The sequence below is a fragment of the Uranotaenia lowii genome, chromosome 2, assembly GCF_029784155.1.
Source record: "Uranotaenia lowii strain MFRU-FL chromosome 2, ASM2978415v1, whole genome shotgun sequence".
NCBI classification, from domain to species: Eukaryota; Metazoa; Arthropoda; class Insecta; order Diptera; family Culicidae; genus Uranotaenia; species Uranotaenia lowii.
This window is the reverse complement of record NC_073692.1, coordinates 168,958,539-168,983,684: the sequence shown is the minus strand read 5'-3', so window position 1 is coordinate 168,983,684 and position 25,146 is coordinate 168,958,539. Positions and strand designations below refer to the sequence as shown.

At 34.5% G+C, this 25,146-nt stretch overlaps 1 protein-coding gene across 6 annotated transcripts in view; it reads left to right on the top strand.

The window, feature by feature from the left end:
- LOC129748565 (nocturnin) overlaps positions 1-25,146 on the top strand; it is a 125,445-nt gene that overhangs the window by 56,547 nt on the left and 43,752 nt on the right. The window contains exon 2 of one of the 6 annotated variants that reach the window (XM_055743221.1): positions 8,724-9,360. The exons of 2 other annotated variants lie outside the window; for them this stretch is intronic. In XM_055743221.1, the coding sequence (XP_055599196.1) occupies positions 9,290-9,360 (71 nt within the window). In that variant the 5' untranslated portion in view covers positions 8,724-9,289. Of the gene's footprint in view, positions 1-8,718; positions 9,361-17,076; positions 17,345-17,506; positions 17,712-25,146 lie in introns of those variants that run through there. 3 more of the 6 variants (XM_055743220.1, XM_055743222.1, XM_055743217.1) reach the window with 3 other exon arrangements.

The following is a 25,146-nucleotide window of genomic DNA, read 5'->3' as shown; positions in this document are numbered from 1 at the left end:
ATTAGTTTGCTTCCTTCTTTAAGTAAACTATTTGAGAGAGTTATTTTAAATAGAATGATGATTCACATTAATCAGAATTCTATTTTCCCTGATGAACAATTTGGTTTTCGTCATGGACATTCTACTACACATCAACTCTTGAGTGTAACTAATATGATTAACGCTAGCAAATCTGAAGATTATTCAACTGGTGTTGCTCTTCTAGATATTGAAAAAGCTTTTGACAGTGTTTGGCACAAGGGTTTAGTAGCTAAATTAGCTCGATTTGATTTTCCTGTATATCTCACCAAAATTATTCAAAATTATTTGACTAGCCGAACCTTACAAGTAAGCTATCAAAATTCATGCTCTGAAAGGACACCCATTAGAGCTGGGGTCCCTCAGGGCAGTATACTTGGGCCAATCTTATACAATATTTTTACTTCTGATCTTCCTGATGTACCAGAAGGAAAAGGTAGAAGATTATTTGCTGATGATACTTTGCTTTCAGCCAAAGGTCGGAATTTACGGGTGGTACGCAGTAGATTGCAACAAAATTTAAATTCCTTTTTGTATTACTTGAAAATGTGGAAAATTTCTCCTAACGCTTCCAAAACTCAACTTATTTTATTTCCCCATAAGCCAAGAGCAAATTTTTTAAAACCTAATGAAAATCATTCCATAACTTTTAATGGGGTTTCATTAGAATGGTCTGATCACGTGAAGTACTTGGGACTCACACTTGATCGGAATCTTACTTTTAAAAATCACATTGAAGATATTCAATCTAAATGTAATAAATACACTAAATCTCTTTATTCTCTCATCAACAGGAAATCCCGACTGTGCCTAAAGAATAAGATGCTTATTTATAAGCAAGTCTTCCGACCAGCGATAATGTATGCAGTTCCGATTTGGTCTAGCTGCTGCGCGACGAGGAAGAAAGCCATCCAGAGGATTCAGAACAAGGTTCTGAAAATGATTTTGCGGCTTCCACCTTGGCACAGCACCGAAGATCTTCATCGGATTGCGGGCATTGAATCGATCGAAGAGATGGCCAACAAAATCATCTCCAACTTCAGAGGCAAATCGATGCAGTCTTCCATCGCAGAGATTCGTTCTCTCTATAATTAGTTTTAATTTAGGATAGTTTTAGTTTTTAGTAGTAAGTTTAAAATATTTTTTGACATTACAGGATGTTCTCCTACATAAAAATACTTGATTGCACTCAGCAAAATTAATTCAAATAAATAAATTATAGTGATTAATAAACTATAGGGCTCTGGACAGTTCATCATTGAACTGAACACCTAATTTAATGTAATAATGTAATATAAATGTAATGATGAATTGGTACGAATAAAGACATATTTAAAAAAAAAAAAAGAGCTTTTGTGTTTGTATGGGAAAACTGAATATTTTGTTTTGAAAAATCAATTCTCAACAATCTTCTTAAAGTTTATGAAATTACAAAAAAGGAAATTATTTTCAAGAAATTAAAAAAAAATCAACAATTAATATGACATCAGAAACCTTTTCAAAAAGGGCCACCCGGAATGTACACTGTATCTTCAATGTAATTTTTAAATTCTTATTCTCATAATACTCTTAGATGATTCAAGAGTTAAGCAGTTCATGCTGAAGTTTTATTTTAAGCATGAAAATCTTTTACCAGATCAAAAACTACAAAAGACATGTAAATTTCAATTTAAATATGTTGCTTAATTCAATTTCAGATCAAAATTCCAGACAAAAACATATATTGTATGCAATTTTTGAAATATTTATCAAATATTTACTTAAAGTAGTGTCGTACGAAACTTTGTCTAATTTCCTTTTTTAATTTCGTCGATTCCGACGGACAAACGAAAATGGACAAAAACGCGAGCAATGGATAAATTTTTCTGGATTTACTTTTAGATTCATACTCATCATATTTTTGTTAAGCATGGCAGCGCTTATTTAATTACACCACTAGAACCTTATGAAATTCGCCTGGTAAATATAAATTATTGCGGAAATTTACATTAATTTACTCAAAATCCAGAGCAAAGCTGAATTAAAGTGTTAAATAATGAGAGAATCACAAGTTGGAAAAAGTTAGAGAAACAGTAACTTTTGAAAATTCGCCAAAAATTCTGTGTTTCGTATCTTGAAAATCTAAAAATGAAGATTATGATGAAATGATGAAATTACTTCAACTTTTCAATCCTCTTTTCAAAATTTATTTGGAGTGACTTGAACAATTTTGACGGTTCATTGATTTTAAAGTATGGTTTTTACAAGACTTTTTTACATTTTTTGAGATCATGATCATAAAAAATTTCAGAAAAATGTATCCTTGTTCGCCACGTATAGCTTATAACTTCAGCTTGCTTGGACACTAAGTGATTTTTTTAACATTCCGTAGCTGATCTACAGTCTTTTTTCCGAATCATGTTTTTTTTGGATTGTTTTCTTAGATTTTGAGTATCGAAAAACTGAGGTATTGTAGCTGAATATTGTCTGAGAAACATATATGAGTTACATTACATTAGGTTTCTAAAAGTTTAAATTTAGTAAAAATTGGTAGAAAAACAAAAGATATACATATAGCGGTTTTAATCAGGAGTGTCAAATTGACACTCCAGGAACAGTAAAGGGTAAAAATTTCTGGGACAGATGAAGGTTAAGCAGTGTCAATTTGACACTTCTGATTAAAACTGCTCTTCTTTTGGATAACATATGCTTCCGAAAAAATACTGTAGGTAAGCTTTTAATCGGTTTAAATCAATTGTAATTTGTGCTTCGAACTCAAAAAAGTTAAAAACTGATGTAAAACTCGTATTTTTTTAAAAAACTAACCGTCACAGCTGTTTTAGTCTCAGTATGAAAATTAATATAAAAACAACAACTTGAAAAATTTCGGTATTTTTGGATCCATAAAATACAAATTAATATTTTTTTTTTTGGCAAATTTTCAAAGATATTTATTTTTAACTGTTTGATTTACAATTTCTCAGATTATTTTGTCTCCTGAATCCAACTTGCACTTGGTTCAAAGTATATTCACTAGAAACGAAATATCATATAGGTTTTAGTGAAGTAATTACATTATCGCTGAAACGCTTAACAAAACTGTGATAAAAAAAAATTTCCGAATTTTGAAAAGTCCACACAAATTATTTAGCAGAAGAGCGGTGGGTAGAATCTCAGAAAAATTTCGTAAACATGGAAAAATTTTTTTTTAAATAATTGCAGCATTTCTCACTTGAGTGTTGATTTATTTTTCAAAATTAACATCAAACTATCATTTTTGTGTAAAGTATTGCAGCGCTTATGTAATTACAACACTGAAATCGGCATGACAATTGAAATCTGATGAATATAAACTAAATGCAAAAATCTTGCTTGAAAATATTCAAAATCTAGGGCAAAGTTAAATTTAAGTGCCAGAAAATCTAAGAAATTGCAAATTGACAAAAAGTTCAAAAAACAGATAAATTCTGTGTTTCGTATTTTGACAATCGAAATGCGGAATTGTGCCTAATTACGTCAACTTTTCAATCCATTTTTCAAAATTTATCTGGTATGACTTAAACAATTTTGACGATTCATTGTTTGAAAAGTACGGTTTTTACACCACTGTTTTAGATTTTATGTTGTTTTGATCCTACAAAATTTCAAAAAAATATATAGGTACTTATGACCAATGTATAGTTTCTAATTTCAGCGCTCTAGGACACTAAGTAAATTTTTTTTTAGCATTCCGTAGCTGATCTAGAGTCTATTTTCCGAAGCATGTTTTTTCGGATTTTTTTTTCTTAGACTTTGAATAACGGAAAACCAGAGCTGGTAGCGAGTCACTTTTTAGTGACTTGGTCACTTTTTTTGGGTCAGTCACTAAAAAGTCACTTTTTTCATCATTTGGTCACTAAAGACACTATTTTCCGAAAAATGGTCACTTTATCACCAAAAGTCACTTTTTTCACCGAAAATAAACCAATGAAAGAGTAATTTGAATTGCGCGTGTTAATATTGACGGTAGTAACTGTAAATTACTTGATCAGTCAGTCAGAATTTTTTTTCGCCTCCGGCGGTATTTCAGCATGAACCACCCTTGGCTTGAGACATTTCGATCTACGACATTGACGTTCATGATTTGAAACTAACTTTGATTGTAGATTTTAATTTTTAGTTCAATCAAACTTTTGTATTGGAACTCAAAACTTGATATACAAAAACCCTATCTCGTCTTTAGAATGGGTTTTTATTAAGAAGTGTCACTAAGATTGAGATTGAAACGAACCATTTTTTTTTTATTAAAAAAATCTTTTATGTCATAACAAATGTTATGTTGATATGACATATTCTTAAAAAAAACAGTTTCATACTCAATTTTATTTCGTGTTTTTTGTTCTTCTAAATACTTAAAAAAAGGATTTTAATAATTTACACAATGCCACAATATTTAAATTTTTCTCAGGGGCAATGAATCTAAACCGTAATTTCAACTAATTTGGGTTCCCCGAATCTAAATATGTATGCAATATTTCTATCAGCTTTTGTTATTGAAATGACTTTTGAAAATAATTAAAAATCTTTAGAGAAGTTTCTGCACTATTTTTTTTACAAAAAACTCAAATAAAAAATACTTCTAATGACATTTTTTTCATAATCAGTTATCTATCAATGTTTGATTTTACTAGTAATAAACTCTCACCGAAGAAACGGAATGATCCACAGCACACTAACTGCTCTTCACCGATCCAGAAATGGATGTTAATAGTGATCAGAGCAATATCAGAAAACCCCCCGTCTTCATTTATGTGAATCAGTGTAAATCAACCACTGTCTCTCATGATGGGAATCCCAAACCTAACCCTTTCCCGTTCCCCAATCCAAATAAACCCAAATTAAGATTTAAAAAATAAAATTACTATATAGACCATCAGCAAATAAAAACTTTGCATAAAGTGATATGCCTAATAAAGAAAGAAAAAAGTAATAAACTCTTTATCACCAAAACTAAATGTGTTCGGTCGAATTTGACAAAATTTCTAGTTTAGGACACTTTTTACCAAATCAATAATTTAAAAAATATGCACCAAAATGGTTATAGTGAAACATGTTTATTGAAAAAACTTTGCCTGAAATGTTTTTAAAAACAAATCTTTTTTATTTCCATATTGTTTTTTTAAATTTTCAAATAAATTTACCGAATTTTATTGTACAGTTTTTTTTTCAATTTTCTAATCAACTTGCCGGATTTTTTTAATCAAACTTTTTAAATTTTTAAGACATATTTTTAACAATTGTTTCCTTGTTTTTAAATTCTGAATTTTTGTGTTCTTCAAACCATAAGCCTTTAACTCCAAATTTTTAATAATAGAACATAATTTCAACATTCGGTTCTTTCAGGACCCAATATTTTAATCAAAAAAGACAAAATACTCAGAGCTTGTAATTTAAAGCTTAAAAACCTGTGATTGAAAATTTAAAAACTTTTTATTAATATTTTTGTATATGAAATCATGTTTTTGAATCGATCATGATTTTAAAATTAATCTAAAAAGTTTGAAAAATTGTTCTAAGTAGCAACTTTAAAAATAAATTTTAATACGCAGTGCGCAGTGTTAACTCACTTTGTATTTGATTTGTGCTTTCAATATTAATAACAAAAGTTTTGAACTCATTATTTTAAATTTTTCATCAGTTTTTATCATTCACGTAATTACTCATTTTCTAATATTTCTTTGTCAGTGTAGTTGAACATGAAGTTATTATTTAAGCTTCAAAAATGAAATTTTGATAACTGGTGGATTTTACTTAATTTAAGGTTTTATGTCTGGCTTATATAACTGGCACTTTTAAAATAATTATAAATACATTCTTCTTTTTATCAAATTAAATTAAAACATCGAACATTGAATAAATTCTGTTTAAAATTCATTTCTTATTCAGTAATCGGTAATTCACATTTTAAATCGTGGTTAAATATTTTTGTTCGAATTAAAAAATTACAGCGGAATTTCTCACTAAACTTCCAGTTGAAAATGAGGAAAAGAATTTCAAATTAAGATGAACAAAAGTGAACAATTATTATCATTTTCCTAATATTTATTCACGGTAAGTTTTGTACAAGATTGAACATTTATTTTAGAATTCGGATTTTTTTTAATTTTAAGTTTGCTAAGAAATTCTTTTGAAACTAATTTATTTCTTACTTTCTTGACTTATCGAAAATTTGAAACATTCATTGTAATATGTTTCCATAATTTGGTTTATCAGTCATTTTTTTTTTAGTTTGTGTGTTCAACATGAGTGACAAACAGTGTAAGAAAACCCTTTCCTTTTCAATTTTTTATTTTTGGTATTGTTATTATTTTTATCTAAATTTGAATTTCGAAAACCCCCCATGGGGGGCCCCATGGACGGGTCCTTCGCACGGGCCTGATTTGGTCACATTTTTTGTACTTCAAAGTTACTTTTTTCGTTCTACATAGTCACAATTTGGTCACTTTTTTCGGTCTTCAAAGTCACTATTTGGTCACTTTTTTTTCAAATTTTGGTCACTAAAATCACTACTTTTTCATTGTCAAACCGCTACCAGCCCTGCGGAAAACTGAAGTGTTGTAGGTGCATATTGTCTGAAAAACATATTTGAGTTACACTACAAGGTAAAAATTGGTTGGAAAACAAGAGAGAAATAGCTGTTTTAAGCGAGGAGTGTCAAATTGACACTCAAGGTTTGATTAGGGAGTTTTTTCCTGAGCTTTCAGGGTGCGTCCTAAGAAAAAAATAATGATGCAAAATTAAAGATTTCGTGAATTTAGTGAGGATTCGCGAGGAAATTGTATTATTTTGATGCATCCGAAAAAAAAACTACGAGCCATTAAACTTCCAATAGTGTCATATTGACACACAAGAGCGGATTAGAATTAACGATTTTTTTTTTGTTTTTTTTTTCTGGGTTTCTTGGACCAAAAAGCACTCCACTCATACGTCACCGGTCAAATGCAATGGCAGAATTGAATTTCTGAAGGGAATTTCACGTACGATAATTAGTGTTTCAGTCTCTCAAAACTGCGGCTTCATTTTTTGTATTTTTGGTACAAATTTTCACACTGGGCGACGAGTGCATGGAAACGTAAAATTACGCGAGAATTCTAGCTGATCTTCTGGATTTACTTTAAGATGTTTATTTATCATACTTTTGTTGAACATCGCAGCGTAAATTAACACGTTCTGGACCGTGAAGAATTGAATGTGAAAGCATAGAAACATTATTTATAATTTTATTTATTGTTCTTGTTCTGCGATGCGCGTGACGTGACGATAGTCGAGTCAGCCGAGTCACTCGATTCCAGGAGTCGCTTCAGGTGAGGAACGCCACTTTGGATGAACTTTTTGAGTTCTGACCCTATTCTCGCAATCACCGTGGGTGAGAAAAGTCCCATTCGAGTGACGATTTCATGTGAGAATTGTCGGTACCTTTTCAGGTGGTGACGGGATAAAAATTTAAGGGAAAATTGATGGAAAATGGAAAAATTAGGCTCTATGCTTAGTAACACTAAAGTAGTTTTGGAATCATTAAAAAAATCACTTCAATGTTTGATTATTTTCAATCATTTGTGCAGTGGTTACTAGACGTTAAAAATTAATTCAAACATATAAAATTGAAAGTGGTTATAATTTTATTTTATACAACTTCATTTACGTGCAACGAGATTTGATAAAAAAAACACAATCCGATTCCGGGAACAAGGTGACAAATCTCACGGTTACTCCGAGGTGACTCGACAATCGTCTTTTCACGCGTGGCGCAGAATAAGGCCCTATATTTTACCAAACGGTCAAGGAAAGAAAGGGAGAGGCCGGATAGAGTGTCAATTGAACGACCATCTATTTATAGTGAATGAGTTCACTTTAACATAGTTTTAATCAGCTATATGAAAATTGAATATTCTTAACTTTTTGTCGTCTCATTTAAGGACTAACCGATCTGCTGTCCGATTCAAATTTTCTGGGCAAAATGATAGAAAATCACTCAACACCAACGTTTTTACGATGATGATTAAAATGTCTGAATTATCGATTTAGATTATCATTTCTATTACAGTTTCAAGTTAGGTGGGCGGTTTTAAACCTCTTTTTTATATTTTGTTCCTTTAAAAATTCAAATAAAGAATTCATTAGTGATTTTTTTTTGTCTGAGCTCAAAAGGGAACGTCCGTAAAAATAATGATATTAAATTAAAATCCCTTGAATTCATCAGGGGTACCAGAAGAATTTTTTATGGATGCGCCTGGAAAAAGTTTCATGCCGTCGAACTTTCAAAAGTGTCATATTGTAACTCTGGAGAGGCTCAGGGTTAAATTAATTTTTTTAAATTCTTATGGACTCAATCCGGCGCGTGTTAACAAAAATGAAATCTAAGCGCCAGCGCGAACATCGATTTGTTTTCTCTTGAATTAATACCCCTAAAAATCGGCATCTACTTGAACCCTTAACCTTCAATAAGCAGCCAGACCGCGACGACGACGCCCGTTAAGCGAATGAAAATTTATGTTCGAACAAGTGTGAAACGGGGAAACAGTTGCCAATCACGAAACATCATCATCATCAGAGAGACAAATGTATAGCGTGTTTGCAATAAGTGTGCGAATATTTGCGTTTGGTCGTTGAAAGCGATCGAAAAAAAGAAACATATTAAACTTGACCATGAAAAATGTTTTTCCTCCTTTCCACCCACTCTAGGATAGATCGAATTTGAAAACCAACAAAGTTGCTACTTAGAAAACTGGTTGGAGAGTAAAAAAAAAAACAGTCGAGACGCAAACCAGTCGGTGTGATAAATTTTTCCGAATACTCGCGCTCTCGATTGGAAGCAACCTAGCGTTGAAACTCATACCTATCTAGCAGCCAAACAGCTGATTACCCGCCACCCACAAACACTACTGCTGGGAGGGAGAAACATAATCATACTTGAGGCGTATTTGTGGTTGCCATTTTCAGATTAAACTCAGTCTCAGACATCCAACTCAGATTCAGCTCCCACTACCACTGAGATATGACCGAATGAGTGACATCTAGCGAGCACTTAAGAGAGCTTGACTCAAATCCGCAGTCAGCTGTCAATCGAACGTGCGCTCGTCAACAGATCGGATCGGTTTTCGCGAGTCGGCCGCTTCTTGGAAGCATCTTGGACGATCGTTCAAAGGCGAAGAAGAGTGGTGAGACTAGGAAATCGTGTGAACTAAATAAAAAAAAACAACATCACCAATACCAAACACACCTGAAACATCAAACATCAAACCCTACTATCGGTATGGATCTGTTAACGCGATCGGTATTCGTATTCGGAACCAAACGGTTTAAGGCGCTGCTGCTGATCCCAAGGTAAACATGTGTTACATTTATGTTATGATGTTGTTGTTTGTTGTCGATCGGCTTCTAACGGTGGAGCATGTAGCCACTTATAGAATGTTGCTTTTGGTGGATCTCAAATGATATGCATCATAAATGAGCGTGTTGAAGGGTGTAAGCAAATTAGAAAATTTACATAAGAAAATTTAGTTTTACATCGGCATTGACCCAGTAATAAATTCATGCTTTTATGAGCTTGCCTATCACGCTTGAATCCTTTAGAATGCATCCTTAATTTTTTCATTTTATTAATGTTCTCATTCGAAAACAATAACTGAAATACTGCGAAAAAAAGTTATACAAATTTCTTTTTCCGATAAGGCCGGAATAAATATCAATTTCTTCTTTTGTAACTCCCCCTTAGTATTTTCCAAAAAAAAAAACTTGAACGGGGAGGCATAGATAAAAGTTGTATGTTTGTTTGTAAGCAGTTTTATCATCTTTTAATTTTTTGATTTTATTGAATTTTTCGATAAAAAAAAAATTACTTTACAGGTTTTGTGCAATGATGTAGTACGCAATTTTGTTGCATACAAGCTTTCATGTAATTTATTCTAATTTATTCGTTTTTTGTATTATTTTTTATTGTCCCCCTCGCGATGTCCCAACTCCGAGGGACAAAAGAAGGATTTGAAATTTGTTTCGGCCCAATTAGGCCGGAACAAATTTCAAATTCTTCTTTCGTCACTCGGAGTTGGAACATCGCGAGGGGGGGGGGGGACAATAAAAAATAATGCGAAAAATAAATAAATTGGATTAAATTGCACGAAAGCTTGTATACAACCAAATTGCATATTATTTCATTGCATAAAACCTATAAATCAAGTATTTTTTTATCGAAAAATTCAATAAAATCAAGAATACAAAATGTGAATTAACTTCCATCTTCCAAAATATGGTTTTTGGTCCTGTAATCTGTCGAATATTTGAATTTTGATTATAAATTTACTTAAAACACTTCAAACTTTATTTATCCCCCCTAGGGATTTTGGACACTTCGAGGCGGGGGACGGGGGGGGTGGAGGGTGTGACAAATAAAGAAATTGATATTTGTTCCAGCCTTATAGGTGAGAAAATCTACAGGTGCTGAAAATGAAAAATCGGAATTTGGTAGGGTAGGGTACTTTTGATTTCGACAGAAGTTAGTTTTCGACAAATTTTTAATGGAAGGCTTACCTTTTTATTTGCTGTTTCAAGTTATCTGGTGACTGATTTTTATCTATGATTTTTCGCCCAGCAATGCACGAAAACAAACAAAAAAATGAAAAAAAACTATGTTTGCAACTATATGGTTATTCATTTTTAAATACTCAAAAGTTTTCGTATTAATTGTAACTTTAGAAAATTAGTCCTAAACCTATAAGGTGAGCTTAATTCGCTTACATCGCTAGTCAAAATCTTTAAATTTGTTTAAAAGTCTGGTAGATTAAACTTAGTTGATTTCGGCATAAGATAAGCTTTTTTTTAGGAGAGTCTTTCATTTCTTAAAAAAATCTTATTCTATACTCAAATCGAACAAGCCCAATCTTCAAAACTATTTTTCAAATTCAAAAACTTTAACCTTTGATGAAAATAAATCAAATTTTCAGGCTAAAAATTATCAGATTTTTGGATAAAATTTTCTTGATGCAAACTTGAACCAAATCAATGATATAAGTGTGAAATTTGGCTCTTAAAAAACTGCAATACATTGCGGACCAAATACGAGATATCTCGTTTCTACGCTTGCCACTAGTATGCTAACATTATTCAAATGTTATGAATCTAATAACGAAACCTCATTGTACAAAATGTAACACAATACAGTATTTTGTTCATTGGTTTCTGAAACATAAAATGACAAGTTTTGGTGTTTTTAATGTGATAATAATGTTGAACAATACACTGAAAAAATATTGATTTTTTTTGCAGACATTTTAGGTGAGGATTTCTTTTTAACAGTAAATATTTTTCATAAAAAATTAATTCCATAATGAAAATCCTGTAGATGATTTTTTTTTAAATTTTGGTTTTGAGCATAAAACAAAAAACTCAAATTCTACGTTTATTTGTGATTTTAAGCTGAATTGTGTTTTCAAACTATTTTTGTATAAAAAATTGAAATCTGGAAAATGAATTAACAAGCAATCTTAACACATTAAGGACCACAAAGAAATATTTGACGAGAAACACCAATATTCGACATTCAGTATCTCAGAAACCCCTGAACTAAGTCAAAAATTAAGCATTTTCAAGTTACGGCAAAAGTTGTGTTCAATTTTGTCCAATAAAGTTAAACACTTTACGATAAATACACTTTTGCTTTTGCGAATTCTGGAATCAGAACCTCCGAAATGGGTTTGATTCAATTCGAAATTCAATATTCAGACCTGAATTTCGATGAAAAAGGGAGAAAATTCAAAAAGTGTAGAAGAATTTTGGACTTGGGTTGGGGTTTTGGACTTGAGTTGGTAAATTCAGCTTTTGGTCTAGATTGGTATGGGAGAGTGGGGAATCATGGGCTACTTTTTTTCGTTGTCAAATAACTTCTTTATTACAGAAGATAAAATGAAAATAAAAAATGGTAGGGTTTTCTACATTTTCAAGGTACCACAAGGTATTTTTTTTAAGTTTTTAATAAGTTATTTTCCCCAAATTCTGACTGTTTTAAAAAAAGCTATATTTTTTGGATTTTGAAAAATGGTGGGAATCGTGGGCCACTAAATCCAAATTGACCAAATAACATGCAAAGCTTATGAGTTGACCCAAAACTGTGATTTCATAATTCATTTCGTTATTTTAGAGTAATTTCAGATGATGAAGTAAAACAGAGAGCTGTGTATGATCGAATAGATTCCAAAACCTGGCTCTCGAATGTTTTGGCAAAATTCTTTATATAGAATGTACAAAATACAGCTTGGGGGGCCCAGGATTCCCCACAAGCTATGATTTGCAAATTGGTTGCGTTTGTGTGACTTATTGATGTTTCATCACAAATTCCTTTTCCATGTGAAAAATCAAGACAAAACTAAGGTCATAAGCGTATGCGCTTATTTTTGTTATGAACTTTAGCCTCCCCATCGATGCAATAAGCGGGTGTATTTTCAATTATGAAAGTAAATTTTTCTAACTTTTTTAGCTTGATAAATAAAAGAAGCATATGATGCGTATTTAAGTCAACAACATATAAAAATATATGCTCACGCAAAGCGAAGACGATAACAGTTGGTTCGAGATTTTTATCTCAACACACATCTGAGATATTGAAAGTGGCCCACGTTTCCCCATGGCCCACGATACCCCACTCTCCCCTACTGTTGATTAACCTTACTCTATTATAATAATTTGGTTCGTTCTAAATTAAAAATTTTGAGTGTAGAGTAGAATCTCTTGCTTGCTGTTTCGGATCTTCATAGGGGGGGTTTACCCAGAAACACCCCCCCCCCCCGTTCCTACGGCCATGGCCAAAGGGATTTAAGTTCAGGCTGGCTTCTCATTCGGGAAAGTTGAGAAATGCGGGAAATAGTCAGGATTTAAAATCCTTCGGGAAAAAAGCTGGAAAATGTCGGGAATTCCTCCAGGAAATCGGGGATTTTTAGCTCAGCTGCTCATTGCATTGAAAGATGTTAAAATGTTTGATCTAGTACCTGTCGGATTTTTTTTTCAAAATTGACTAACGCGATCAAAAATAGGTATATGTTTGAAAATGAGGTTCATTTTGTCCAACAGGTGATTTCATTCTCTTTTGGCTGTATGGGAGACATCTAATAATTTTTTATTGGATTTTTCTTTCACATTTTCAAAATTTACCACTTGAAATATAGTAAATTGATATAAACTTCATCCCTGCTATGATTGGAAATAGAAAATGTTCAATGAAGAAGAGATTCTAACGAATGAGCGAGTATAATACTCGCTTTAAGTTGATATTCATTAATTCGTGTATCAATTTTTTTTGCACGTCGTTTCTGAAACGCTGCTCTTCTTATTTTATGCGCTGTATAAAAAAATTTTATTTCCAAACAATTCAGGAATGAAATTTAAATCGATTACTAACATTTTTGGTGTTAATTTCTTGTATTGAGAAAGAAAAACCTCAAAAAACATTGATTACGATGTTTTCCATACAAATATCCGTCCAAATAAGAACGAAATCGCTAAGTATTTTCAATGGGAATCGTCAAAAATACAGCGAATTTTATGAAACAATCTCAAATTGCCCTTTTTGACTAGAATTGCTGTGTCTTTTTATACAGTCATAGTGCAGTCTTTAAATTTTGTGAGTGTTAATTGGATAGTTGAAATAAGTTTTGTGAAAATTTTATGAAAAAATATTAACCCAGACAGAAATGTCAGCTTGTCAAAGTTTTAACCGAGTGCGTTGCTTCACGCGATTGCATTCTTTTTGGTAGTTGGGGTGAATTGGAAAAGTTTGCGGACTGTTTTGGAAATATTTTTGTCAAATTAATGAAACCCTTTTGGTTTCTTTTGGTTAAAGTGAATTGGAATTGGTTGAGCTTGCGTTCGTATATTAAATAAATTCAACAAATTTGTAAAGTAAAGCAGATTTAACATCTATCAAACAATAAATTAGCGAAAGCTTATATGAAAAATTAAATCAATTTACGAACATCCAGCTAAAATTCATTTCACCTCTTACGCAATGGATTTAAAAATATTGACATTTAGAATCTGCGTCCAAGAATTGTGAAATTCAAACATACAAGCTTTCAATATCGTAAGTAAAGTCATAAATTAAAAAAAAAAATGAATTTTCACAAATTTACTAATCATTATTGCTCGTTGAAAATAATATTCTAGTTTTTATTATGGGAAATTCTAATATTACTTACGCAGAAAAAATAACTGTACGAAAATCAGTAATTTAAATTCAATGTTTTATCTGTAAAAAAGGAATTTCTATAGGTAGTTCTTTGATATCGGATAAATTAAACTTTTCACAGAAAAAAATAAGATACATTTGTGCCTGTGATATAGCTAAGTTTGTACAACAGTTGCCTTCTGAGTCGATTGACATAAGTTCGAGCCCAAGAGCAAAACTGTAAGTTTTTCAATAACTGTTCGGAAACTGCATTGTCGATATAAATCAAGAATAACACAAAGATGTCAAAAAGACTATAATCGAAATAAAAAAAAATCACTAGTTAAAACTGAATACTGTGAAAGCTAAAAGTAATGATTCACCTTTTATCCAAATTTTCCTGTTTCGATAACGTTATATTCCAATAATTCACAGCAGATTTCTTTCCATATGTAATTACGGTTTAGGACGGTGTACAAATAGCATCTCCATTAGACTGCCCCAAATTTGTATGGAAAATTGCAAACTTGTAAAATGTTATGCGCTGCAGGCTACAATTGATCCTAGGCCAAGTACAAAGTCTCTTGCCAAATTTGGGCCAGATCGGATCACGGGAAGTGGTAAATCCAGTTTCAAATCCCCTTCGGATTTCATTTGAACACGGGTTTCCCTCAAGCCTATTCAATGGAAAATATTTCATCCGGAGACTGCATTTCGATTCGAGTTAAGATAAAAAAGTTGTTAGGCTTCAAAAATGGGCAACCTTTTTTAAGAGTAATATTCATCACTGTTATTGCTGCGTCAAAATGTTCGACGCAGGGCCAAATTACAGGGTCCGGCAATTGAAGTACTACATTAAAATAAACATATAAATTGATAAAAACAACTACCTTTTATTTCAAATTTACTCAATTTCTCTTGGAAACAAATTATTTTTCAAAATTCACTGGTAAAGTTCGACTTGTTCGCCCTTGAGTTTAACCACTCGCCGCAGACGGTCGAGGAACGTATCGTATGAGGCCCACAGGTGTTCTCGTGGTATTTTATCCGAGGCTGCCACGAGATGTCGCTTCAGGACCTCCACACCTACATGTTTCTTAGAGCAGACTTCGGCCTTCAACATACTCCTAACAGCGAAGTCCATAGGGTTCAGGTCTAGCGAACTCGTCGGCCACTCGGAGCTAAAAATGAGCCCTAGAAAATGTTGCGCAATCCAAAGTTGGGTTTTCTTCGCTTTGTGAGCCGGTGCCCAGTCCTGTTGGAAAACCCAATCCCTTGCACCAAAATGTCGACGTGCCCACGGTTCGACGACATTCTGTAGAACTAGTTCCTGATGTGTATTTTGGTTGATCTTCACTCCTTCAGGGACAAAAACCAGTGGAGTCCGGTCATCACGGGTGATTCCGGCCCAAACCATCATCGATGTTAGTTTCTGTCGCCGGGTGGCCGTCAGCAAGTCGGCGCGGTTTCGTGATCTGTCTGGCAACCAAACTCTGTCGTTCTGCTTATTCACGAACTGCTGTACGGTGAAGAGTTTCTCGTCGATAAACACGATATTCTTCAACCTTCCTTCCGCGGCCCTCTTCAGCAGCGACTTCGCTCTTTTTACCCGTTCTTGTTTCTGCTTCACCGTAAAGTCTTGAACCTTTTGGATCTTGTAGGGCTTGATCTGAAGTTTATCTTTCAGGATCCAACGGAGACTTCGATCCGAAATGTTGAGATCCTCTGCCAATTTAGTGGCACTACGACGAGGATTTCTCTTAAGGCGCTTCTTGACGATCTTCGCCATGGCAGGTGTCACCACAGTAGGTCGGTGTCCCCTACCAAACCGTTTTTTGGCACTTCTGGTCTCCAGGTATCTTTTAACTGTACGGTATACAAAATTTCTGCACACACTTATATCGGACAGCTCACGAACTATGTCCTTCTGCCGTTTGCCAGCTAGGAACAACGCAACCACAGTGACAGCGCTACGTTTCTGTTCGAGATCCATTTTTTTCGGATAACACCTGATGACAAAAGTAACACTTACATCCAATGATAGCTAAGACTTAATGTAAACAAAGCGACGAGGGGTCGTTAAATACTGTTTCGTGTGCAACGAAATAATTACTGTTGAAGTAATGTAATTGAATTAATTGAACTGTTAATTACCGGACCATGTAACAGTGATGTAATTCACCCTTAAAAAAGCTAGCCCATTTTTGAAGCCTAATGACTTTTCTATCTTAACTCGAATCAAAATGCAGTATTCTGATGAAATATATGTCATAATTTGGGCTTTAAGAAAACTCGTATTAGAATGAATTAGGCCAGAGAGGACCAAAAATCTTGCTGTAAAACTGAATTTGCATATAAACTTCAAGCTCGTTGAGCGACCGCTTCCCGTGATCGGATCTGGCCCAAATTTGGCATTAGATTTTGTTCTAGGCTTAGGATCAATTTCAGTCTGCAGTGCATAACTTTTTCAAAAGTCGGGTGAAATATTGATGGGTCAATTGTATGTAAAAACGCTGCATCATGTATTGCCTTGCCTTACAATTTGTGCATGCATCTTCATCTGAGACCAACATTTATAGATTGTATTGGTCAATGACATGCTTTTCTATCTCAAACGTAAAACTTTGAGTTGTTCCTTTTCCCCTCAGAAAGCCGTTTGTCACCCTTAAAAATCAAACAAAACGAATTTACCATCCACCCTTATTGTACATCTTTGCAAAAGACATGTGTCGTTGTCCATTCTTATTTTTGGTGGTGTAAGTGAAATTTTCCTGACGGCATGGCCGCGAACCTTTCTCTCGCCTGATGCCACCCAGCTCAACAAGAGGGAGTGCTGTGAGTGAGTTGATTTGCTGTCCATGAGAAAAAAAAACCGTGCGCTCATGCCGAAAGCAAAGTTACACCGCAAGGTTGTGTCCACTGACTGATGCGAATCTCGCGATTTTTGTTGACCGTCCGCCACCAAATGGCAAAAATCTTCGGAACGCGTTTCTAGTACATACTTGCTACCTATACCTAATACAGAGTGTGTTTTCGTGAATCTTTGGTCCGAATTTGGTGTATAACTGGTTCGATTCCCTCCGCGTGTATATGTTGTGTGTACTTACTCGAGCAGGAAGCAATCCTCCCCATCATCATCAGCAGCAGTGTCACAAGGTGCGGTTCTAGATTAGTGACAAATCCATTCACTTACTTACACCAAATGGGGTTAAGCCAATCATCATCTTCTTATTCAGTAGTCCATGTAGTAATGAATAGTAGCAAGCTTTTGAAGCAACAGCTCAGCGCCTAGGTGTTCAAGTTCAGCCAAAGTGATGTTGTAATCATCACAACAACTAAATATTCAGATTCCCTTCCGAACTGACGGGCGAGATTTGTTTTGAGTGTTGAGTTTTGACAGTCCAGAAAGTGTTATGGAGGTGTTTAAATTGATAATCTCCAAGTGGCGAATCATTCTGAGGACTCGTGGTGTTCCAACGAGGCTGCTTGGTGGTGGCTCAAAGAAATCAGCCGAGCACGAAAGGTGAACTTTGTCATTAGAGAGAAGAATAAAATCATTTCGAAAACACATTTGGTAATAAATGCGTTTCCATAACCAATGCCTCTAACGCAAGTGTGAAAACTAGTTGACCTTTTGGGTCACCGTCATCGTTCAGTTGATAAACAACTAGTGCAATGGGTAGCACTATCACGGAAAAGCACCTACTGAGTATAGTCTAAGGTGAATGGAATCGTCTTTGTCACATGAACTCCCCCAATTCCTGATCCCGGAAAAGTCCAGGAACTGGTATGAACCCGATCCGGTTGCCCTTGAAGTGGTGACATCTCTTGGGGAGTTTGCTCTCGCTGTCACTGACTAGATGACAGGTTCTGTAACAGAGTCAGAGCACACGTCTGGCTTTGGAAGACCCCTTTTGGCGGAAAGTTTGTGTGGAGCAAACGAAAAGCACCGTCTACTGAAATGTGTTTCCCATAATATTTTTCGCTACGACAGCGTGTGTTGTTTTGGGTTTGTTTGTATAGCTTGTACGTATAGTCACCCAGCAAATCGGTTAAAACCTACCTACTACTAGTCCTAATAGTTTATGTTGGTGACGCACGGCATTTCTGTGAATGTGAGGTGTTGTGTTGCTTCAAAGAAGAGCTGGTGATTGGTGGTTGTGCTTCCCCGAACAGTGAGAAGAAAACAGCTGCTGGCTTGCTGATAGCGTTATGAATGAAAACATTGGAGCGACTAAGCGAAGCATGCGAAGAGAGTGAAGTCTTATCAACAGTGTTGGCAAGAAGCTTGTTGAAAACCCATTGGGAAGAGAAAGAATACTTACGAAAAACACCTTATAAATTAAAAAAAAAAACAAATAATAGTTGTAATGTAATGTAACGTTTTCATATGCTGCGATAATGTTGTTATAAGCATCATCTTAACACATCTGAACGATTCACTCTTTCACCGGCAGGATGAAAATGAGGAGAATTATATAGCTGAGTGCCATTTGAGCGCCCGTGGTTAAAGTAGGGTAAATGATCTTGAGCGGAACTAGTCGAAATCTGATCTTGAGCGGAACCATTTACTTTTCCTAAGATATAGACAATGATTGTTTATGAATTTTATCGAAATGTTGAAAAAACACTTTTTCAAGATCTTTTCATATAAGCCTTGACATTTTTGCTAAAATTTATTAACTGAAATAATGTTATTAGAGGATTTAAAAACATACGCATTTCTGCTGCAATTTTCATCAATCTACGCTGACTTTTAACGTCAATTTATGTTACCCTTGGCCGCTATAAACTGATTCTCAATGAACAAAATGGTAGAAAAATTCTTAAAAAAGCATTATTCGGGTTTTTGTAACAAGTTTTCCATCAAAATATCAATTAATCGCTTAGTTTTTAAAAGTAAAATATGATCTTGAGCGGAACCATCTTTGATCTTGAGCGGAACTACTAGCTTCCGAAAAAAAACCGCTAGGTGCGCTGCCTTATGCCTTATGTCTCACACGCTGGTTTTACCCCTGAATGTAAGCAACACCCTTTTATTTCTCTAATTATATCAGATTTAGGGACAGAAAAAATATAAAATTTAGTTCGAATAAAACTAAAAATTCATTTAATTGGTGTCACAGCGTACCAAACCAGGCACTCAAAATGTTTAATTTTTTGGAGCACAAGAAATGTTTTTCGATTCTTTTTTTTTCAGAAGGACGACAGTAAGGTGGAGGAAGGCTTTCATACATATTTTTTGGCATAATTCGAGAACCAATGAAGCTAATAAAGTAAAATCATTATTCCAGAATAAGAATCAAACTTCATTGCCATTACTATCCGATCTCCAAGAAGCAGCTTTCGGTTAAAAAGGTTGTTCTTGATGTTGAAATTTTAATTGAAAACGATATACCAATAAACAAAAATTCAAATTATTTTAAACACAAATTCCTTCAGTTCTAAAATGTGTTGCAATGCACATCTGGTTAGCAATTTTATAATACTTAACGATTCAATTGGTGGCCTGGTATTGAAAACCTATCCGATTCTCTACTGTTTGATGTTTAGACTTGAGCTGGAACTCATGAAAATCGGTTTGGGAAATAAGTGTTTTATATATTGAGCTAAATGCTTTCCATATTTTTTAAATGTGAATTAATTTTATCGTGATTCATAAGAAACTGGAATTTATTATAAACTTTGTTCTATGAATAAGTTGTTTCTAGCAAAAATGCTGAAATCAAAGAAAAATCTGAAATATCTCAGAATTTTGAACAAATTTTTATCACAGAATCTGTGCCACTGAACACAGAAATATGAAATATTTACAGATTTTACAGAATTTTGAATAGATTTCAAAAATTATTAAGATTTCTAACTTTGAATTAGAAAAGTTTGATAAGAATTTCAATGTTAACTGAGTTTTTCCAAGTAAAATATACAAATAGAAGGAATTCATCAAAAATTTTCAATGAAATTAAAGGAATTAGCATCACCGAAATCCATCACTGAGTTAAAAGTACAAAACATAAGATTTTTTTTCTCAAAACACTTCAATTTAGAGCAATGTACAGTTTTATTTATACTTTTTTGAAGTAAGAAATAAATTTCAACAGATATTTTGAGAATAACATAGGAAAGCTAAGTTTTTGTTATTTACTTATAAACATCAATTTTGGAACTTTAAAATCTTTGAAGATGAAATTTAATTGAAATTTTCACAGTTACACAAATATTAGGAATGATAGCTTTTAAAGATGTTGACAGTACAAAATGGTTCCGCTCAAGATCATATTTTAGTTCCGCTCAAGATCAGCATGGTTCCGCTCAAGATCAGAATTCTTTCTTCAGTAAAACAGCTCTAGAGTGATCAGGGTTTACTCTAAAATATTCTACAAACCATCATTAGAAAGCAGAAACCAAGATCTATCCGCTGAACTAAAAAAAAATTCGTTCGGATATAACCCCTATCCATACCGCTTGGTCAACTGTTCCGAGTTGTGTCGAATTGAGCCAATTAGTTCCGCTCAAGATCATTTACCCTATTCGTTGAATTGCAAAAACTAGAAAAGTTCATAGAGACAAATGAAATAGCACTTGCTTCTTTCCTAGACATTGAAGGTGCATTCGGCAACGCATCTCATAACTCAATCAAATCAGCCATGAGTAAACGAGGGTATCACACAGCAATTGTTGACTGGACTAGTGCCATGATTGATAATAAATAGGACCATTTATGCAAGCTTGGGATGACTTAAAATCAGTGCCACTCCAACGATGGAATGTCCCCAAGGTGAGGTTGTTGTGGTCACTGATCGTGGACAACCTCCTAAACAAACTTGTATCTATGGGATAAGCAGTTATTGGCTTTGCAGATGGCATAGTTATAAAAGTTCTGGAAAAATATGAGAACGTGTTGTTAAACAGAATGCAATCTGCACTTCACTACGCACTATTCTGGTGCTGGGAGGAGGGACTGAATATGAATCCTTCCTAAACTACTGTGAAAGCATTCACTATTAAACGAAAAACTACACTAAAACTTCTAATATTAGATGGAGAAGTGTTAAACTTCAAAACACAAGTGAAATATTTAGTAATTATACTAGAGACAAAGCAATCATAGAACCCACATGTAGAGATAGGCGATTAATAATGAAGAAAATAAAACTGAAATTAAACATAGCACAATAAGACTATGAAGTAGAAGTCATTCGAAAACCCACTAAAATCACACAGATTTATGGCTATATCTCTTTCGTTTGCTTGAATAACTATGTAAATGTTAGTAATTTACAACCCTGTTAATATAGGATTTACCTAAACGACCAATTCATCACAAAACAAACATTGATTTAAGTGTGATTTTGATGAAAAGTTTAATTTTGGGTATAAAATTCTTCAAAAGTTGGTTGGTTTCGCAAGAGCTCTGAGATGGTGTTCACTATCACGGACATCTCTTCGATAGTTCATGTCAGAGCACACCTTGGAAGATATTCTTGTGACGGTTGTTTATAACCAGTGATAAATTGAATAAATATGGAGACGCAGACGATGAAGGAAGCCCCTGGTCCCTTTGCCAAAAAGGATAATCCAACCACCATCACCACAACCAAGAAGAAGGAAGCGCCGGGTCGAAGCAGCGGTTCGAAAATCGAACCAAAACCGACAGCTTTGAAGACGGTGGTCGCCCGCAAGCTGGTCGAGGTCACCTTGTTCGGTCACCAGGACGAAGCAGAACGTTGCGATAATGGTTCAGCAGTTTTCACTGCTGCCATTAAATCAAACAAAGAGATTTATCTTGAATTGGCTAAGCAATTGTTACTTAAACGAAATCACCAGGTTACGACAATGGCACAGCCGGTATTATACCTTGCTCCCAAAGTTAATAAGCTCTATTCAATCTATGTCGATTGATTAGGTAACTGTAGACGAGGCAGTTATTTGAATTTATTTCTGTAGTCGAGGCAGAAATGAGATAAAAGAACTACTTTCTGTAGACGAGGCAGAACTTACATGAAAATGAATTAGAATTTAGTTGAAAATGCAGTAGAAACGCTGTAGAACAGACAAAAAGTTTAAGTGAAATTTTAAAAATTATATATGTATGTTGAAGGAAAACAGCAATTGAAGAATTTTTCACCAGTGCTTGGATGATATTTGAGATGGATAAGTAAACGGAAGAATTTCTATGAAGATAGTAATCAATTCTGTAAGCGAGAAAAAAATTGCACATCTAAATGGGTCGGAAATTAATTTTTTGTAGAAGTTTTACTGTGGGAAGGCAAATTAAGCATTCTGGTATAGTGGAAAAAAGTTTGTGCAGCAGTACTTGAAAATTGGAAGTTGAATCAATTATGTTTCAGAACTCGAACGATAAACTGTATCAAATGTGAATACCATTTTTGGACGATGAGTCCCTGATTTTCGGGAATGTCGTTTTGCTGGACTACGAGTCTTGCCGTTTTCGCAAACAAGACGATTGTTGAGAAAAAAATAAAATACATTTTTTGAATGTTGTCCAAGTATTTTCATTCTGATAATATCAACAAAGAATAGTTTCGATTAGAAAAATCTTTTTAAAATCGGTTTTACCACTGGCACCACTGATCGATACCGAAAACAAAGGAAAATCTCTGCAGCATCGGCAGGAATATCGTGTGTGCGCCAACAGATAAAAAGTTATAAAAGGAGCAGTCTTAGCCGTCGCCAGTTTCATTACGTTTTTGGTCTTTCTCCTGTGTGTTCGACAGAGTAACTGAATCAAAATGTGCGACTGTGACTATTTCTGTGTTCCTGGGAAAACACGAGGCACGGGATGGAGAACCAGGGAGCGATTGGGGTGTCAGGGCCCGATCTCCTGCTATTGGATCACCTAGCGCAGAATCGGTAATTTTCATTACTATGATTTGGTTTGCGAAAGAGGCGAAAATGGGAAAAGGGTGTCAAAATTTTAGGACTACTTTGATGTTTAGTGTGTTTTTTTAATAAGCCGTGTTCGACAGAATAACAGCAGCCTTTTATATGTTGATTGCTTTGTGAATCCGGATTAGCCAACGAAAACCGCTCTGTTGGTAGTCAGATGGCTACGTGAGCATTTACCTTGTTTTTCTTACCAAATCTACAAATTACAATCTACCGAAAGGGATTGTTTTTCAAAATTGCAGAGCAAATTGTACGCCGATGGCCAACGAAGAGCTAAGCCATCAGAAATTAAAGAAGGTGATATAGTAGTTGTTTCAGTTCAGAAGAGAAAGAAAACTGATCCAGAATTTTCATCTGAAAAATATGTGGTAATCGAGAGAGAAGGAGCACGAGTAGATATTGAGAACGAAAGAGGAATCAAATATTCGAGAAAAGTTGATGATTTGAAACTAGTACCAGGCTGCATTTTACAAAAAACTAGCTCAAACTGTGAGAAAGCTACAGACAGGGAAGATAGTCGTGATGAAGAAAATGGAAATGAATTTCTAAATATAATACCAGAAAATGTTTTACTAAATGGAAGACCACAAAGGGTAGCCAAAATTCCAAAGAAATATGACGACATGTTGCTTTATACTATTTACAGTTTAAGAGTAGGGGTAAAAGGTATTGTAGAGATAGGCGATTAATAATGAAGAAAATAAAACTGAAATTAAACATAGCACAATAAGACTATGAAGTAGAAGTCATTCGAAAACCCACTAAAATCACACAGATTTATGGCTATATCTCTTTCGTTTGCTTGAATAACTATGTAAATGTTAGTAATTTACAACCCTGTTAATATAGGATTTACCTAAACGACCAATTCATCACAAAACAAACATTGATTTAAGTGTGATTTTGATGAAAAGTTTAATTTTGGGTATAAAATTCTTCAAAAGTTGGTTGGTTTCGCAAGAGCTCTGAGATGGTGTTCACTATCACGGACATCTCTTCGATAGTTCATGTCAGAGCACACCTTGGAAGATATTCTTGTGACGGTTGTTTATAACCAGTGATAAATTGAATAAATATGGAGACGCAGACGATGAAGGAAGCCCCTGGTCCCTCTGCCAAAAGGGATAATCCAACCACCATCACCACAACCAAGAAGAAGGAAGCGCCGGGTCGAAGCAGCGGTTCGAAAATCGAACCAAAACCGACAGCTTTGAAGACGGTGGTCGCCCGCAAGCTGGTCGAGGTCACCTTGTTCGGTCACCAGGACGAAGCAGAACGTTGCGATAATGGTTCAGCAGTTTTCACTGCTGCCATTAAATCAAACAAAGAGATTTATCTTGAATTGGCTAAGCAATTGTTACTTAAACGAAATCACCAGGTTATGACACCACAGAGAGAGAATGTTATCGCTAAGGCTACTACAACTCTATGGATCAGCCTTAAAGGAGTAGGGATAAAATAATGCCAGGTCCGAAAATTATCTACTGGATATTTACAGCTATAGTAAGACCCAAATCGCTTATGCCTCTTTAGTACGATGGACTAAAATTGCGCTAGCTACGGCCCGGAAGAAACAAGCGAAGCTTCAAAGAATAGCAACCCTAGCTATAACTGGCGCCATGTGAAGCACATCAAACAATGCTCTAAAAGCACTACTAAATATTCTGCCACTACATCGATTTATTGGGAACGTAGTGCCTTGAGACTCTTGAAAAACGAAATTCTCTAGAAGGGGGATCTTTCAGAACACCTAAAAATCCTAAAAATATTTCAGATAAACTCACTTATTATAAAGAACGATGACTGACACCAGCTCTCTAATGTAGCGATGTCATCTTGCAGGGCGAGACAGTCTACAGTGCTGTGAGTCTGTCTAAAAATCTTAAGATCGTCGGCATACAGAAGAGTGTCGGATTGAAGAGTTGCGCACAGGTCGTTTACAAAGATTATGAAAAGAAGCGGTCCAAGATGACTCCCCTGAGCAACTCCAGATGGGATGACAAACGTTCCCGAGCGTGAGTTTTTAATTTTCTTGAAAGCACGCCGGT